The 20,579-nt window shown below is 34.3% G+C and overlaps 1 protein-coding gene and 1 long non-coding RNA gene across 3 annotated transcripts in view; one reads left to right on the top strand and one right to left on the bottom strand.

The window, feature by feature from the left end:
* LOC115431409 (uncharacterized) overlaps positions 1-12,683 on the top strand; it is a 55,478-nt gene extending 42,795 nt beyond the window's left edge. Inside the window, exons 3-4 of the long non-coding RNA XR_003937097.1 lie at positions 3,448-3,614; positions 12,574-12,683. This is a non-coding gene — a long non-coding RNA (uncharacterized LOC115431409). The remainder of the gene's footprint in view (positions 1-3,447; positions 3,615-12,573) is intronic.
* The window catches only part of mcf2la (mcf.2 cell line derived transforming sequence-like a), a 74,116-nt gene extending 59,824 nt beyond the window's left edge, over positions 1-14,292 (bottom strand). Inside the window, exon 1 of one of the 2 annotated variants that reach the window (XM_030151716.1) lies at positions 14,151-14,292. In XM_030151716.1, coding sequence (XP_030007576.1) covers positions 14,151-14,274 — 124 coding nt within the window. In that variant the 5' untranslated portion in view covers positions 14,275-14,292. The remainder of the gene's footprint in view (positions 1-14,150) is intronic. The other variant, XM_030151723.1, reaches the window with a different exon arrangement.
* Positions 14,293-20,579: the final 6,287 nt, after the last annotated feature.

The following is a 20,579-nucleotide window of genomic DNA, read 5'->3' as shown; positions in this document are numbered from 1 at the left end:
ATCTAATAAAGATAATTGGGGGAAAAAAAAAAAAAAAGAATGTGACAGACTTAAAAAAAAAAAAAAAAACAGATTAATTTTATCTGCGCAGATACAAAACTCAGTGGAAACAGCAGGGGGACCCAGTGTGCCATGTAATGAACCAGTGCAAAGTTAAATTAGTGCAAAGAGACCCTCAGGAGCTCAATTCATAAAATGTGTACCTGCAGGAAAAGCCACAGAGAAAGTCACTTTTCTGTTGCTTGTTTCTATTTTTTGTGCAGCCCTAAAGTAATGTTATAATAGGACAAATGCAAACACATGTGTCTTCCTATTATTCATCAGTGCATGTATATATGAAAAAAGGCTTAGAAAACCTTTGTATGTTTGGTGTTAATCTTATACAGGGGAAAAGGGTTTCTGGAAGGAACGAATGGAATAGAAAATATACATGTTATGTCCCATTAAATCTATTTTGGGTTACAGCACTGCAAAAATCAAAATCTGACGAAGTGTATTTTTCTCATTTCTTGTCAAAATATCTCATCACACTTAAAATAAGACATAATCACCTAAAGAGTAACTTGTAAGTGACATTTAAGAACTTGTTTTTAGACAATAGATCTTGAAAATCATATTTTAAGAAATCTTACCAAGATAATTTTCACTTGTTCCATTGGCAGAAAATCTTGAATTAAGCAGAAAAAAATTGCCATCTATCTTGGTAAGATTTCTTAAAATAAGATTTTCAAGATCTATTGTCTATAAACAAGTTCTTAAATGTCACTTACAAGTTACTCTTTAGGTGATTATGTCTTATTTTAAGTGTGATGAGATATTTTGACTCCAGATGAAAAAAATACACTTGGTAAGATTTTGATTTTTGCAGTGTGTGTATATTTTTGCTATTTCTGTCATTGCTCCCCTGTATGAGTATGGTTTTTTGTTTGTTTGTTTTTCTTTACGTGTCTTTCTGGCCGAGGTTTTGTGGGTTCATTTTTATGTAATGCCCATCACAGGTAAATGAAACTTAACCCTCATGATGACCTTTAACCTCTGATATGTCAATAGTGTTTGTTTGCGCTGCTGTTTGTCTTTTCTGTGCAAGTTTCGAGTTAAAGTAATAAATAGAGCTCACACTTTAAAATGCAAACTACAACAGTTTCTGTTCCTCAGAATTAACATCCTGAAATGCCTTTTACATCTATTATGTTGTTCCCCTGTCTTCTTCCTCTTTAGTGTATTTTTTGAGGCAAAAAATAATAACATATTCCACTAAATTTAAGAATATACAAGGTTAAATTAAAATATTCCACATGTAATATTTAACCACAGTAGTGACTGTTATATCTGTGAGTGAATTATTATTTTATTTATCATGAATCTACTGTTGTTTGAAGTTTCAAACTTCATTTTGGCTGTAAATTGTCAGAAAATAATGAAAATTCCTTGCAGCACATATTAAAATGTTAGTTTTTTCTGACCACCTACACGAAACCCATTCTATTTATTAATGAATTTAACAGACACATTAACACTTAAATGGAGAGATTCATCATTAAAACTGTTAATTTGGCTGTGACTACGTTCAAACTGCAGGCAAAAGTTGCCCAAATCTGACTTTTTTTGCACATATGTGACCCGTATCTGATTTTTCATGACAATCACAACAGCGCAGTTCAGTTTTTTTTCCATATCAGTCCCAGGCCATTATCATATATGGTTCTGGATCCAATATATCTTTATATATCACATTTTATCTGACTTAAGCAACCATCTGATGTCCTTTTAAATTATGTGAATAACCGCAGATTTCAGCTAATAATCTGAAGTGAGCATCAAGACCTGCAGTGTGAACGTAGCCTAATTTTAATGATGTAGCTTTTTAAAAATTTACAGTATGTTTACATATTAAAAAAATATCAGGATCATATTTATATACTGTTCACCAATAGATTTGATGCGTTAAACAAATCTGATTAACCTGCACATTATAATTTTATTTGAAGTTGAACAAAAGCAGGATACGATGTATTTTCTACATTTTCCATTCTGACTGAAACAGATGAAAGATCAGTCCATATAGGTTTAAGATCATATTCAAATGGGAGTATTATCAATGGCTGTATTTTTCTTCACACAAAAACAAAATACCACAGTTTTCATCATTCTTTCTCAGTGTGCTTTTGTCTCTATAAATATTATTAAAAAAAGGCTAAGAAAACTTCAGTATGTATAATCAGAAACAGACAAAGGCCTGAACAAGATTAAGCACAAGGAGATGAAAAACAATGACAATGTCAGATTAGGAATTAGATTAAGGCTAAATTAAAGAGGAGTTCCTCTGTTTAGTCTGAGATGAGATTATCAACGAACATAAAGTGACGGATTTGACCCCATCTGAATGTAATAATAAGTCTCTGTCAGTGCATTTAGTTCGATTCGGGTGATAAAGAACATTGGAAGTGGGACAGGAAAAGGTCGAGGGTTTTTAATAGTTCACTTCCTGTTTTGGGTGATTTATGCGCCAGCAGTTTCAGCCTCAAATGCACAGCTCCACCTCAAAGACTTGTACAGAAGTCTCTCTTTATTATAACAATCACATAAAGTTTAGATGAAACTAATAGCTTAAACAGGAGACCACAGCTTCAGTCACATAAACTTCTGACTGCAACATGAGCAAATACTGAAAACCTTTCCATATTTACTGAAAATTTACTGATCTGCTTTATTTATTTATTTATTGTTCATGTTCCATGTGTAGATTTAGGTGCACTCACATCCATTTTACCTTTGGACAATCTAGATTGATTTTCTGGTTCGTTCACCTCTTCAGTGTTCCGGTTCCTGTCATGTTTTTCAGATATCAGCAGTTAATCAATAGAGGTCGACTACAGTACTGTACAGAAGTATTAGTCCACCTTTGTCTTTGTTTTCAGGGTTGAAAAGAACATGCATATCTATTTCTCATTCTCTTTTCTTCAGATATAACAAGAAAATACAGGAAATATGTGGACAGCCTTAAAAAAAAAGGGACTGATCTGCCTTGGCAGAGGTCTGCGCTCTCCAAGTGCTTTTCTAGTTTGTGATATTTATCGTGATAGAGTCATCGTGATAACATTTTTGCCTCAATCTCCCAGATCTGTCTCCAAATACTGAATTTTAACAGTTGCTGTAGCTCTTTAAGTGTAATGGTTTCTCTTATTAAAGGATCATTATGTTGTCAAGGAATACAGCGATTAATATGATGCAGTCAGATGGGGTGACACATGTGAAGTCCTCAAAGCTACTTCCGTAAAGAGTTTGGGTAAAAGCACATCTGTGTGTTTCCATGGGATGCACATCAGACTGAACGGGATGCAACAGAGACCTGTGTGTGTGTGAGGGATGTGCTGCAGACGAGAGCTGGAATAACCTCTGAGATTAATGATTATTCAGGACTTTTCCCCCTCTTGTCTGTGTCAGCAGAGACCAAACACTATCGACTCCTTCCGCTACAGGATCAAACAGTTGGCCTGCTCCAGTGTAAACAGGAAGACACCAATTGACAAGAAACGAGTCACAGAAATGAAGGAAGTGGTGGAGGATATGTAGGAGGACAAAAAGGTGACAGCAGGTGGACGGCTTGAGTGAAGGTGTGTGATAGAAAGACCAAAAATGACTTCATAACAGGTGTTAACATGTGCTTTTAGCTATATTTAGTATGATGAGGAAAAGCCCAACAGTTTTCTATTTTCAGTCAGAGGTAAACAGTATTAATCTGCTGTGGAAACTGTGGAGACGTGGCTACATATGACAAGAGGCATTTGTCATTTTGCATATTAATCATGCTGAAATTGAAACATAAATATGACTTTCTTTAAAATTCACCAGTCTTATAATGCTTAATGTCAAAATTTCATCGCATCAACACACACATTACTGAAATTCAAGTTGTTTTGACTAATATAGTACCAAGTCTTTTTCAGATTCGCCATTTTGTCTCAATCTGTTTTTAAGTTCTTAGTCATAAGGTGCTACTTTCTTTCATTTTTCAAAACAACATGTGATAATACAAGTTCCTATAATCACACATTCAGAGAAAAGTCACACACTTAGTGATCACAATGATTCAAGCAAGAATTCAAATATGTGACCAAGACATTTTGGGCACCATCTGCTCCATAATTTCCAATTTTATTTGTACAAGATATGGTATTAATAGTCCAAAATTATCTGAAAATATATCTTGTGTTGTATGCCTGAATCTTCCACAAACTTAAAAACGTTGAACAGCACCTAGGCCATCTAAAAAGTTATAGAAAATAATTCATTCTTAAAATAATTTTGATTGTGCTTTTGGGGCCTTTTATTCTTTTATTTAGGTTTTATTTATTCTTCTTCTGTACATCACTGTTTTTTTTTTTGTACAGTTCTATGTCTTTTAATCTATTCTTGTATTTTATTCTTTTATTTTGGTTTTTATTTATTCTTCTGTACCACACTTTGGTCTACTGCGGTTGTTTTAAAGTGCTTTACAAATAAAGTTGGATTGGATAAAGAAAGGCAGAAAAGCAAAATCTAATATCTACTGACAAAATTTCATTAGATAAAATTGTTAAATGACCGTGATAAATAATATTAACAAACAGGAACATATTGTATCCCCCTTAATGCAACAGCAAGATCTCTCAATGTGCAAATACTGTTTGTTTTAGACTTTAAATAAATGACACAAGACTTTTCCAGCTTTCCTAAAGGTTGTTGAACTTGTCAGAGATACTCACAACATCACATCCAACTCCAACATATATGACTATGTCTCAAATCCTGCCACAAGTAACCACAGTGACCTCTGATTCTAAACTAAACCGTTTTCTTCCTTTCTGTGATTAAATCACTCTGCATCCCGACACAAACTTCACAGGACAGGAAAGATTCTCATCAGCTTCTCACAGCATTAATCAGATTCTTATGAAGCTGAAGATTGGGCTAAAAGATGGAAAAACTTGTCATTAGACTACATGGCTCTAAAGAATTACAAAACCCACTTTAACTCACAACCTGATATAAATAAAATTAACAATATGAAGACAATGAGGCATTCAACACAGTAATAAGATTTATTGCTGATTCACTTATGGCCTTACATACCTCACACTGAACAAAGGGCCCACTTATATTTGTAGTGTTTCTAATACTAGTTCACTGGCTAAAAGAAGAAAGTCTCAGTTGTGTTTTCCTTTTCCGTAAAATATGTTTTGCAAAGCTGTTTGGTTCCTCTTCTTACCTCAATCACTGAGCTATAAAAAAAAAAGCTTTAATTCTTTAGTATAAGTCAAAATAATAATTGTCTGATTGCCAGGAGAAGACAATCAATACAGGAAAACACAGATTATATTTAGTATGTGATGCACTGACCTGTTTGTGTACCCTTAATAGACCAACAATGAAATATGAATTAAGTAGGAAAAGTCGGTTTATAGGGCCTAGAACAGTATTTTTCGACCGTGGGGTCGCCTGGAAATCAAATGGAGTCACCTGAAATTTATTAATAATAAAAAAAAGAATAATTACTAATAACATTTTTTAAATGATTCAATATATATTTCATTATAATTAAAAACGCCACACACTTTTCCTAATAAAAATCAAGTTCAAATACGATGCAGGATATAATATCTGAGAGGGAAATATCTTGATTGACCCGCTCATGTGACCACATGCATTACTACGCCCAGACACAGTTGCAGTCAGAAAACCAGACCGAACTGAAAATGGAAAGATTTCTTCTCCCTCTTGGCCCCGCTAAGACATCTCCAAGAGAAACTGAGAAGCAGACACCAAAAAGTAGCATTATATTTATTATATAGTCTAAATGCCATCTATAATTAATGTTTGTTTGCAACATAGTATATCGAACTATTACATAGTCAAAAACAAATTAATTTTTCCAAAAAAATGTCTGGGGTCACCAGAAATTTGTGATGTTAAAATGGGGTCACAAACCAAAAAAAGTTTGGAAGCACTGGCCTAGAATAAGTGAAAATACATCAAGTATCCTCAAAAATAATATCTGTGGTTAAAACAAGGTGAATGTTTAGCGTCGTAGCCTAAAATGAAGCAGCTCTCATTTGTGTTAGTAGCAGAACAGAGGACTGATGTGAACCAAGACTCTGGGCCACACTGCAAAAATAAAAATCTATCCTATTTATTTAGCACCAACAAACCCTAGTGAGCCAGATTAGCCATTTTTTGACGTTCACACAATTATTCTACTAAGAATTGTTCTCACATCCTGAGCTTGTGGTTATTGTTTGATTTAAGTTGATGCCCATTCACCTGATTTCGTTAACGCTAAATTCAGACATGATAAGATGCTCGCTGTGTTAAATTAGACCATAATATAAACACTGGCATGACACCAACTGGTCACTGCTTGCCAGTTCTCATGATCTTTGAGACGTGGTAATTGTCGTACTTGGAAAAATGAAGATAATACAGATACACTAGACTTTGCGTGTTGATATGATGAGGTGTTCCAAATGCTGTTTTCTACTGCAACGCACTACAAAGATTAAAATACAGAGTGTAAACTCAGCATGAACTCAACATAAGAGGTTTGACAGCACAGTCCTTAATGGCTAAATGTTAAAGTCACAGGATGTAGACCATGAACTCAAAACAGAAGAAGAGAGAACAGATTATATAGGGTCAGGATTACTTTGAACGCACACATACAGTATAAACAAAAGAAAAAAGAAAGAGTAGGCGGGGACTTCAGGGAAAGATTATTAAAATGATGAGAAGCAGTTTGCAAAAATCATGTGAATAACTGTGAAAGGGGAAGTTTTGCACCGTGGGGTGTCGCTGATATCAGTCACGATAGGTCATCTGTCAGGGAAGTACCAGAGGAAGTTACAAAGAAAACACCTAATGTACAAAACCACAGAAAAGAAACTAAACAAGGGGCATTTTGATTGTCTGCTACATTGTTACATCTACAATTAAATTAGCTTTTTGAATGAGTTCTGTAGATTAATAATGTCAATTCCCTGTCGCAGTAGCCTGGACTGTTTTCTGCTGATCCTCTCCTCTCTGTTCTCTGCTTTTAATGTCCCTCTAAAACAGGGGTGTCAAACTCATTTCTTCCAGGGGCCGCATTCAGCCAAATTTGATCTCAAGTGCAAGACCAGTAAAGTAATTGTATCATAACCTATAAATAATGACAACTTTTTATCTTTGTTTTAGTGCAATAAAAAAACATTGAATTATGAAAATATTTACATTTACAAATTATCCATGTGAATAACCTGAAAAAAACAAAATTTGCAGTTTTAATAATATTATGCCTCAATTTATCATTTCTACATGTGCATCACGCACAATGTTATACAAACATTTGGTAACAAGCATAATGTTGAAAATTTGGAAGGTGGAACTAAAATAAGAACAATTTCTCATTCAATTTCTCATTTGCCCAGGTCATTGTTCTTCTTGGTAGTTTTTCGAGGTTCATCTGGACTAGTTTCAAAAGAGCAAAACTAGTCCAGTTGAACCCAGAAAAATGGAGTTGTCTCTATTATAGGTTATTATGCTATTGTTTTACTTTAGATGGTATTGGTCTGTTTGTGGAACCTGAACTAAAATGAGTTTGACACCCTTGATTGTTAATATCTTCAGTGTAATTTTTTCACTTCTCAAATCCATCCCACGGGCCAGATTTTGGACCTTTTGGCAGGCCAGTTTTGGCCCCTGGGCTGCATGTTTGAGACCCCTTTTCTAAAGTGTGCAACTTTTGTATATAGCTCTCATATGTGTTTGATACATTTAGAATTTCAATATTACAGATCTGATGCCAGAAGTTATTTGTAACATATTGTAACTATGGCAGATTTGGAGGGGAGGATGTTTGCAGGATTGTTTATTTCTTGAGTAGAAAATACATAGACAAACACATTAACCCATAAAGACCCAGTGCTGCTTTTTTTTCAGAGCCCAATTTAATTTTTCTCTCTATTTAAACTTTAAGTTATTTATCACCATTTATTGCAGTATTATCTTCTTTATTTTGCATTTTTTAAGTGTAAAGCATGTATTTTCCTATATTTAATTCACTGATCATGTAGATTTTCAGAAAAGCTCAGATTCAAGTTGGAGGTTATTATATCAGAAACAGAGAAAACTGAGGGAAAAGTAACTTTTTAAATGAATCTATCATTAACTAAACATAAACCAATTGCCTCCATCCACTGTCATTGATCCAGCTCCATGGGTTTTACTGGTGAATCAATGTTGTAGAAGGTGACTGTTTCCACGTTCACTATGGAGCCTCTGAACGTCCAAATGGGTCATATCTGATGACCATGAAAAGATGACAAACTGTATTTTACATCAATTATTTACATGTGTTGATAGGATTAGTGGATCAACAGGTATTAAACAGTTTAGATCAGTAGATGATTTGGTCAGCAGTGGATGTTTGGGTCGTTACGGGTTATGGTAGATGGTTACAGTGATCAATCAGCATTGGCATTCTGTATCTTTCAGTGTCATTTGTCTCTAAAATTTCTATGAATCAACCAGAAAGGCAGATTTATCCATTTATTCATCACTGCAGGTCAGTCCTTTCACTGTATGAGAACCAGGAGAAAAAAAATGTTGCTGTACAGGTCTCAAGGCAACACAAAATTTCCCTTTTCTGTATTTTTGGGTCTCTTCAAGTTTCAACCACTGCCTGCGCTAAATCTTACTATCAAATAAAGCAGAAGTGGCAGAAATATATCTTAACTAAATGGAAAAATACAATAGAATATGACACAATACCCAGAGTGCTCACATGGTAGAGAGGTGTAACAACAACAACTCTGGATTCTCAGGCAAATATATATGTTTTAAAAGTGAATCCAGTTAAGTTTCTCATCAACTTGACCATATTTTAAAATGCTTTAAATTAAAAGGAGAAAAGTTATTTGTAATCTAGAAGGTTGACAGTCCTGTAAATCACTCTCTTACATAGTAATGCTTCAGACTGATCCAGCCCTGGTTCATCTGCGGCCCATGCTGTCTTTCCACCAGGTTTCATGAAATTTGGCGCAGAAGTTTTTGACAGACAGATGGATAGTGTCCTCATTGGCAGACGTGATTAAATTAGTTAGGATGGGATGAATATGAAATAGAGGGCTATTTTCCAAAAATGTCACACAGGTCTCTAAGTTTAATAGAATCTGTAGCAAATCACAGAGGAAATCAGTCAAGATTGAATGCTTTTTAAAACAATGACAAATGCATATTTGGTTCCCTACTTTAAACAAGAAGCAAACTAAACAATGGATGGAGGTTTAATATTTGAACAGTTGAAAATAAGAAGCCAAGAACAAAAAGGTAAAGGCTCTTGTGTCTCACATCTAAAAAGCAGCATGTGTCTCGGTATTTCCAAAATAGCTCATCCTAAAAATACACATTACTAAATATAGACTTGTAGGAAAACAACCAGAATAGACCAGAACTGTCAATGAAAAGCAAAATCATTGTACACACACACAGTCACCCGTGCATGATCAATGATGTAGAAACACTCGACGTAGACACTCATCTCTCTGCTGCACGTGCACACATGTCCTGTAATGATACCACCTTGAGTAAACAAGGATGTAGTTTTCTGAAATACTCTAAAGCATCAGTTCTTTTCCCACACTCTTTGATCGGCCATGGACAACAGGACAAAAATGATTACAGCAAATACTGTTTTTTTTAGTTTAGTGAATCTCTGTCTACAAGAAAACATAAAAAGACTTAAAGACCAATTTTTTTTACCAACATCTACAGTCAGTATCAGCTTTATTTTTGATTTGATAAGAATTACTGCCTTGTGATTTAAGTAAAGCTGTAATGGAAGCTCCTTTCATTTGAGAGAAACACTCATAACTCATAACGCATGATTTATTTATATTTTAAAGGATGAATACTAGAACTGTGGCTCACTCCTGATGCCGGTATTTAATGAAAGTAATAGTTGAAATCTGATAAATGGGTAAAAGATAAATAAATTGAGTATAAAAAGGGAACTGCTGCTCCCATTTAAAGGTGAAAGGAGTAGTTTATATGTCCTTTTGAAAGTGGGAGATAAAGAAATCCCTGGAATTATCACTTAGGTTCTCAAAACAAGGGAGAAAAACATACCATATCTGTAATGGATTATGAAAAACAAGGTCAGTTCATGCAAAAAATAGCAACATTTTCCAAGCCACAGCAGCTCTGTGAAAACAAACCAGTCACTATTGAATTTTTTGTTTTTTTTTTGTTTTTTATCATGTTTTTAGCTTGAAGCAGAGCATTCATGTTTCAGAGACAAATACTGTGAACATTAAATGGAAATAGAACTTAAGGAGTGTTAACGCACACACACACATCCCTATAAAACTCACTCTGCAGCAGCTGACAACACTGGTTGTATCTGTAGTAGCTCTTCATCTCCTCCAGTGAGATGGAGACAAACCTTTCTGCTCCACATTTCTTTTCCCCTACGCATTCCTTCATCCCGGCCTGCTGTCCGTCCTCCTCTTCCTCCCTCATCGTCTTTATCTCCACATTTCCACAGATCATCACCTCATTTCCAAACACTCCCAGTCTCACCCGCACACACGCAAACAAACACACACACCTGTCGAAGTTTGCCGAGCTATTACACCACCTCCTCTGTCGTCTGCTCCGCCTTCCCGCTGTGTTTGTGTGGAAATCTCCCTACAAATATACCTGGCTGAGCTAGAAGCTGACAAACAAACACTAATCGACCTTTGGCAGTTTTCCTCATGTTTGTGACAGTAAAAATAATCCATATATTCTGCTTCTGCTGCTCTAGTTTCCACCAAACAACCTGAAGTCATAACAGTTCACACTTTAGTCCACTGGATCATGTGTGCAGCAGCTGCTACTTTTCTGGAACACTCCTATTTATGATAAAACAAGTGGCTTACTTATCATAAATTAACAAATATGAAAGCTTTTCTCATAATCCAAAAGAAGGCTCAGGATTAGATTAATTGCAGATCAATACTATACGTTAATTCATTCTCCTAATTTTAATGGAGTAAGAGTATGAACAAGACCTAAATGTAAGAAATGATAAGCATAATGGAAAAGATCCAACGACAAAAGATGGAACGACACGAATAAGACAAAAAACAACATATCAACCCTCAATAAGACATGAGACAAAAATGACACACAAGACGGAAACTACATGGACCCAGCAAGACAAAAAAATACAAATAATGCAGAAAGAGATACAATGAAAATCACAAAAAAAGACACAAAACTCCAGAAAATAGTTGAAAACAACAAAAAACGCATCAAGATGAAAATTATGGTAAAGACATGAACAAGTCAAAAACAATGTAAAAGATGTATCAAGATGAAAATGATATAAAATACAACAAAAAACAACTATGTAAAATACACAATAAGATTCAGATGACATTAAAGGACACGATAAGCTATAGCAGGAGATGCAAGATAAAAAAAAAAGAGCAACTATTATATATAATAAAACGCAAGACAAATATGACAGAAAAGACTCAAAAAGGACAATGTTTTCATTTTATTTTTTATTTATCTATTTATTTATCTTTCTTTATTTATCTTATTTTTTATTTTATTTCTATTTATTTATCTATTCATTTATTTTTAATAGATAGATAGATAGATAGATAGATAGATAGATAGATAGATAGATAGATAGATAGATAGATAGATAGATAGATAGATAGATAGATAGATAGATAGATAGATAGATAGATAGATAGATAGATGGCCCGTTTTTGCATTTTTTTTATTAAAATAAAAAAATAGTGGGTCAATCAGTAATTAAACCAATACAAATCTCTAATATAGACATTGACATAAATCATATAAAATGAGGGAATAGGAATGGAAAGTAGGTTAAAAGACACTGAGGACTGGCCTGTATTTTTTCCCAACTTAAGCCAATTGAAGCGTTTTTCCTTTAACAATCCACAGTGTTTTACTGGAGCAAATACAGTCATCTTTAACTAAGAGCCAATGGTTGAAAAAAGATACTGTACAGCTGCTGTTGCACTGTGCACAGATATTATTAAAGTAGTTCTATCACAGTCTATAGACGTAACACTAATGAATACAAACAGTCATATTCAGTGGACTACAGTCATCCAGGATCTATACTTTTCCTTATCAGATAGTTGGTCTATAAAAACTTCGTTGCTTTAACTGGAACCGTAAAACCTGAGGCAGCACCCAGTCTTTTAGTATCATTAGTGGTATTGACAAAACAGATGGGATATCCTTATTTGGACAGAAAAACTCAAATAAAAATCGATCTCCAATCTTATGTATACAAAGAAACACTATCACTCCTAATCTTCTCCCCTGTTTGCTTTCTGACTCTGCAAGAAACAGTTTGAATTTAACCGTGAATGCTCAATTATCATAAAGACAACACTCACCTTGTCTGTTAGTCTGGATACATTTATGATTGCGCCTCTTTACTGTAGGTTGACAGCAGAAGACGACAGACATCTTTCTACCTGTCTTCTTAGTTTTCTAATCAATGCCTTTGTGTTTCTGTTTCTGTCATAGTTGTCCCTTAACCTTCACAGCCGGTGAACAGTCTAGCAAACTTTTCCACCATCGATGCACACATGGACAGGTAAGTTATCAATTTACTCACTTACAAGGGCTATTTCAGGTAATCAGTTACCAAGGTCAAGCACCAAAGAGTGGAGTGCTCAAGAGGCATGACTGTCTTTGGTGGAGAGTCTGAAGGGAGGACAGATAGTGCCCCTACCGGTCCACATTTACAGCAGACTACATCTATACTATATTTACTGATTGTCTCCAACTTTTGGCTTCTTATTCTTGACACTGTGGAGTCGAAACATGAATATTTAAGTTTAATAATACATACAAAGTCATGTTTACATATTTTCTATTGTTATTTTAAAGAGATCTGACCATTAAAGGTGAGGTTAAATATAGATTTCATAAAACTCTGCGCATATAAAAATGTTCTCATTCACTGTCAATACTGATTACTTTGTTGTGTTAGCAGAGTTGAAATGAAAAAGGGGCTCCAAAGGTTAACGTCACTATTTGGTGTGACCTTTGACCCCATGACAAGAAACAACACAAACTTTTAGAAACATCTGACATGGGTTGAATAAAACCTGGTATACAACATGTGAAAATTAATGCTATAAATCTCATATTGTCTGTAAAAAAGGGATAAAGACATGTTACGTGCAAAGGGAGGTCACCCTAAATATGACCATTTTGGTTTATAGAAGCTGTTATTTTTACTGTTGTACATACTTCATATACAGTCGCAGAAAAAATTATTACACCACCCTTGTTTTCTTCAATTTCTTGTTCATTTTAATGCCTGGTACAACTAAAGGTACATGTGTTTAGATAAATATAATGATAACATCAAAAATAGCTCATAGTAGTTTAATTTCAGAGCTGATATCTATCCATTTTCCATGGTTTTCTTGATAATAATCAAAATCATTTCAGTTCTTACATCAATATCTATGGCATTTTACTGACAAAAACAGTGCTTTTAGGCATTCCATGTTTTCTTTTCTGTCTGTTTTAGTCACATGATACACACAAGAGTTAGTACTTGATTGCATAGCCATTGTTTTTGAAGACTTTTGATGGTCTAATAATTTTTTCCGCCACTTTATATCAGATTGTATCTAAATACAGAGGCTGAAAAATGTATATGTGTGGTCATTAGAACTTTACTGAACCAACAAACCTAATCTTTGCATCATTGTGTATATATTACCTTCAGATAAATGTAGGAAAGTACATTATATTATGAGCAAAAAACAGGCATGTACAAGTATATTTAACATAAATGGTGAATCTGTCCTGTAACATTATCCTCTCTTACATCACAAGGGGAAAAAAAGTGTCATTTTTATTCCACTCAAATAATGTACAGAGATAACACCCAATAGGGAACCTCCCTGTAATGGTAGGAAATCCTTCCCAGTCATCCTGTAACAGTGATTTAAATAACAGACACCATATAACAATACACATATTACATAACATGCTAATACAAAAAAAAAATAATAATAAAATAAAACACACCTGGACCTTTGCAGTCAACTCGCACACTCACACACTCACGTATACAAACTAACCTGCTCTCCAGGTTGCTCTGTAACTCCTGCGCTGTCGGGTCAACACACTAATTGACACGCTCAGATTGTAAAGTAGTCGGCTCAAAACATCTTGACTCTGCTGAACTAACTCCAAAACGGACATGTTCACATCTCCGCTCGACTGCGTTTCGTCTCCACTCAGCTGCCTGCCTCTCCTTCTCCTCTATTTGTCGCCGCCGTTTGTTCTTGTGGATGTGTGAGTGTTTATCTCACTTCATGTCTGCTTTGGGTTTATCAGAGGAAGAGAGGGGTGGAGGGTGGGCTATGACATAAACCCCCCTACAGCTAATTACTCTAAATGCTTTGTGTGTGTGTGTGTGTGTGTGTGTGTGTGTGTGTGTGTGTGTGTGTGTGTGTGTGTGTGTGTGTGTGTGTGTGTGTGTGTGTGTGTGTGTGTGTGCATTTCAGTACAAATAGCAAGTATTTTCAGACAAGATCAGGGTACGAATATAACAAAAATACACAGACGTCGTAAGTTTCAGTCAGATTTCAGCAAGAATATTTTACCTCAACATATGTTCCCCTCTGTTGGTTGTTTATTACAATGACGTGTAATGAAATCTGTGAATAATAGTAGTAGTGTTGGTTTTTAATTGTGTCAGAAGCTTCAAGCAACGTTGTGAGCAGAAATGTTTGGCCTGTTCCTCCGGTTTGTCACTTCAGTTCACAAATGTTCCACTGGGATAAAGACAAGGCTTCTATTCTGTTGGCTCTAAGCTACATTGTAATACTTAAGATCATTGTCCTCTTCAAAGATCTAGCCTTCCTTTATAAATAATTTTAATCACTGTGGCAAAACACTTCTATTTTTCATTAACATTCCCCTAAAACCTAAGATCATTTTCTTTTTTTTTGGCTGGTTTTGAAGACACTTATGTTCAGACCTTAGTGTCAATACAGATGTGTTTTTAGGCATTACCTCCAACATCTTGACTAGTTTAAACAACACAAATTCAGCTCAAAAAGATCTTGCTTATGTCTCCAGATCCAAACGAATTTCTATAATGTCTACATTTACATTTGGCCAGAAGATCAGAATGTCAATCACAGACACTCACGTGTAAAGTAACGTTAGTTAACTATCAACACACTGTCACCAACTAACACGTGAAACAAAAACAGAACTGAATGAAAGCGCTGTCTCAAAGCCTCTGTACATTAGATTCAAGAATGTTTATTGTCATTATGCGCACGTAACGAAATTTTTCTTCAAGGTAGTTCTTGGCTAGTAACAAACTGAAGAGAAAACATAATATCAAAAACAGTCAAGAATATGTACAACAATTTGAGAAACACTAAAGAAGTAGTGTATCAAGACTATGTACAATGTGTATAGAAAAAAATATAAAATACAGTATGCACAGACCAGTGCAGTAACCGTGTAAACAGTATGTGCTGTTAGGATGCACTAAGGTACTAGTTTAGGTACAGTATATCTACATAAAATGCCAAGCAAATGACAACATGAATTATGTGTGTTTCCACAAATTTATTTATGGGATAATCTGACAATAATCCAGGCTGTGCTGTATCACTAGTAGGTGGCACTGTGGGCTACGTTACACATGGTTGTAATAAACAGAACATTCTGTTGTTTTTTTTCCATCTAAAATCACTGTAATGTCTTTTCTCAGGAATAATGCAGCAGAATAATTATAGTCTCCTCATGTCCATATTACCTGTCGTACTGGACAAGTTCTCATTTTATGAGAATATCTGAGAATTCTATCATGTTATTTAAAAAAAAAAGGCAAAAAGTCACAACAAGTGAGCAGAGAGAAGAAGCTTTTTTGAAGAGTCAGGAATGTTCCATACCCTTTTTTCAATGTGAAGTTTCTAAAATGTATATTTAATAGGTTTGTGGAAATACACCTACTGTTTTTATTTTATCTTACTGCATCACGTACATCATTCTTATCCTATGTATTTTATGGCTGAGTGCTGTCCTCTACATTTATCATGGTTTTGATAAAGCTACATTTATAAATGTGTGTTTTTATAAACATTCTTCCATTTTAATTAGGAAAATTAATTCACATACACTGAGAAATATAAAATAAATAATATAAAATCTAAATAGATAAAAACAACACTGCTCTTGGCTCTAGTTTTTTTTTTTTTATAATTTGAAATAAAAAAATGTGAAACTATTTCTCTGTGTTTTCAATAGATCTTCCTCTAAAGTTTTGTTCTTAAATGTTGTCTTTTCCAGGGCACTTCCGGCTTTGCTAAAATATTCCATCCACCTAATAGATGTGTCCTATCAGGATGTTGATTAGACGGTATCAGTAATGAACAGATGTGACTTATGCTGGTCACTTAAGTTCTGCAACTTCACTTCTGCTGGACATTCCTGCAGTTGTATGTTACCCCAAAACGTGTTTTATTTGTGACCAACCTAAGGCACACCTGTACAATAATGATGCTGTTTAATCAACATCCTGGTATCCTACTCCTGTCAGATGGATAGAATATCTCAGCAAAGCAGCAACAATGATTTAAATAAATTTGTGAACAAAATTTCAGAGGAATCAGTTTATCATGTACATAGAATAAGTTTTATATCTTTGATCCCAGGCCTATCAAAAATTTGCATAAAGTGTACTATGGTGGAAAAAAGTTTTTGGACACCCGATATATTTGTGATATATTCACTCTTCAGTCATTGAACTCTCCAAACCCACATGCTCCCTTCTGCACGTGCTCTGTTCCATTGAGGTCAAAACTGGATGTTTCAGCAAGATAATGAAACATATCCAGGGTATGACATGTTAAAACTCAGGAATTTAGTTTTGTTATTTTTCTCTTGTTAACAATAAACAAACAAAAAACCTGGTGCATCTGTTTGTTTGGTATCTGACTGATATAGCCACATCATTTGAAACACAAAAAAGATTTTTCCACAAATATTTCATGATAATATTTGAGACAATTTACCAGTTCTTGACCCAATAAAAACAGTTTTACATCATGTAATGGATACCAAACCTATGTCTGAGAAAGGCAGCAAACAAATCAACTTCTGGCCCTCTGAAAATGTGATACAATTAGTTAAAAATGAAATTCGAAAATCTCTTCAATGTTACTTTGGAATTTCATAACAGAGTAAAGTCGTAGGTGCATATAAAACTCCAACCTCCACTGCACATATGCTGTTAAACTTTTGCTACATAATAATCCAAATATTTGCTTTTATTTGTACCTGAAGGAGTTTGCTTTGTCAGTATCATGTGTATTTCTGAATGTAAATATTTGATGAAGGAAATACAGCTGCTCTGATGGGAACGCTTCAGCTAAGTGACAACAAGTAGTGCATTATGGTGTGTAAATTATTGTCAGTAGTGATTCTTCATTTAGTTTATGAAATGTTAAAGAGGTAGGCGTAGTTTATTGTCACTATCATCGTGCACCTTCAGTATATATAGAAGCGAGATTCATCATATTGCTCAGCATACATCAGTCATACTCCATAACAGTTGAAGGAGTCACAGGAGATCTTAAGAGTGACAAACTAAAATTATATTTTTTTCCACTTTAAACTGGAATTCGACCCCCTCACCATGCTCAAAACCTCACCAAATTTGGCACACATGTTATATCTGGTGAACAGTTTTATTACATATCAAAATTCACCCCTTAGATGCCATACACTGACACCCGTGAGCTAACTCCAACAAAAAGTTAGCAATTTGCCTTTCAATAATAATGTCTCTTACAAGAAAAATGGCAAATATTAACATATGTAGCAAAAATTTGCCATTTTTACTCGTGACTCATGTTTATTCTCATACCCAAGAGAATAACTTCTTTAAATCAGCAAAATAAAGTTATAGAAGTCTTGTGAGAGCTTTGTTTTGTTGAAATTTTTGTTGAGAGATACTACATCAGGTGATGGCAAGAATGCATCTTCAGCAGACAAAACAAGTACTAAAAGTGGCACAATGTACCCATTTGTGAGTTATTTTAATTAATCTTTTCTCATAAATCTAAACTAAAAGGATGCACATTAAAACAATAGGAGCTTTTGTCTGTGGAATCAGTGTGCCAAGGTCATTTTTGTGGAATTACTGGCTGAGTTACTGTCAGGACAGCAAACTAAAATTGCTCTGGTACCATCCCTCAAGATGTACACCTCTCTTGGAATATCACATTATCTTTATTTCACCTAATTTATTACTGCACAATCACACCAGAATTTTTCGTTTCAACTTCAAAAAGTGCCAGTCAAAGGCAGTCAGGCACTTCTTATTATGGTGCTTTCACCTCTATTAGATTAATTAATCCATTAGGCATGAGGCACGGTCCAAAAGATCAAAAAGGATGCCCTCCTTCTCTGAAATAAACTGAATTAAGCTCAGTTATTTGGGCTTATTCCTGGTAGGTGATTTTTCCAATCCGCTGCTTTCAAGTTACAACATATTATTTAATTCTATTAGCTTCTATTTTTATGAATTCATTTACTGTAATGTTCGTCCAAATAAATGCAAGATGGTAATGAATACACCACATTTATCAGGTTGCACTTTTAACCCATTCAGACCCAAACAGCTACTGGCAACCAAATGTATCTACTTATCTAAAATGTTTAATACCTCTTGAAATACCAATCCCATTGCTTTAGTTTTACAAATGTATGAGTCGTTTTTTTCTTTAATTTTGGGCAATTAATTCATTTTTAATTTATTTAGGTTTTATATAGTTTTTAAAGGTGGTATTAGGAAAACTAAGGTTCATAGAAGCTGAAAATGGCACTATTGATTGAAAGAATCTTTACCATTGATTGTAATAGGTTCTGTATTATGCAATGCCATTCTTTTTTTCTACACGTTAACTATCATTAATGCTCAATCCACAGAAAATCTTGGTGACTGGAACTTGAAACTAAATCAAAGCAGTACTTTAAATCGTATGAATTATGGATAGGACCTAGAAGTTCCAGAAAAAAGATAGTTTTAAATGAAAATGTGAACCTCTTATTGTCATTTGATATCATACGTATTAGAAAAAGAAGGCTAGCACATTTAAACTAAATGAAAAGTTTGATTTGATTTATTTATTTATTTCAAACATGCAAAAAAAAAAAAAAAAAACATTCAAATGGACAGAATCTATCTCCAAGCACGTACAAGTCTGAATTTTGCATGGTCAAAAAATTAAAGTTATTAGTTTTATGCATCTTTCATACACATTAATATGCACAGGAGGTATTTGTTTTTTTATTTAACCTTTGATCAGGAAAGACTCATTGAGACTAGTAATTTCTTGTACAAAATACACATACACAAATATCATATGAAATATAAGTGTAGATGTTCTTAAAATATGTAAATAATTTAGGTAAAACATCTACAGCTAAATGTTTTTGCCTCTGTGTTATTTACAATCTCTTTAAAAGTGTCCAATGAGACTGGATTAGTGATGAATATGATGTATTAACAGGGTGCAAACACATTACACTGTATTTCATCACCAAACAAAGCAACATGCTGTTTGTGTGGTGTTGTATGATGTAAAAGCCCAGTGACAACCCCAGGTGGTTTAAGGTTTAAAGCAATGTGGAGAAAACAATGAATTGCTACTGTTTTTAACTTTCATGCAAACATACTGTGTCCCTAATGGACTGTTTTTTTCATATTAAAGAACCCCCCCAAAAAGCTGACTTTCATAGGATCTTGTGTTATTAAGATTGTGGCTGCTACTTAACTCCTGGGGGATTAGAATGGTAAAGTTTAACCCATAAAGACCCAAACAACCACCACTGAACAAAACTGTCCACTGATCAAAAATGTTTTATCATTGTTGATCCACTAATCCTATCAATCCATGTAAATAATTGGTATAAAATGCAGTTTGTCGTCTTTTCATGGTCATCAGATATGACCCATGTGGATGTTCAGAGGCTCCGTAGTGAATGTGGAAACACCGTCATCTTCTACAACATTGATTCACTCATAAAACCCATAGAGTTTGAGAGATAACAGTGGATGGAAACATTTGGTTTATGTTCAGTTACTGATGTCTTTGCTGAAAGCCACTTTTTCTTTGTTTTTGATATAATAACTTTCAACTTTTATCTGAATTTTTAATAAACATTTACATGATCAGTGAAATAAATACATGATTTTCACTGAAAAAAAATGCAAAATACAGAAGATAATATATAATAAATGGTGTTAAATCATTTAAGAAAAGTTAAATCGAGAGAAAAAAATCATTTGGAAACTGTCATAAAAGTACCACTGGGTCTTTATGTGTTTATCATATGTTTTATCAGATGGATCTCTAAAAAAAAATGGTTAAAGACAAAGATGGATGATCGTAAGCTGTTAAAGCTGAGCTGCTTACGTTTTTACTCCCAGTGTGGCACTACGCACCAACTGCAATGTGAAAGATAATCAAATATTGTTT

The sequence above is a fragment of the Sphaeramia orbicularis genome, chromosome 2 (assembly GCF_902148855.1).
Source record: "Sphaeramia orbicularis chromosome 2, fSphaOr1.1, whole genome shotgun sequence".
Classification (NCBI taxonomy): domain Eukaryota; kingdom Metazoa; phylum Chordata; class Actinopteri; order Kurtiformes; family Apogonidae; genus Sphaeramia; species Sphaeramia orbicularis.
The sequence above is the reverse complement of the archived record's forward strand: the minus strand, read 5'-3'. Positions and strand labels throughout refer to the sequence as shown.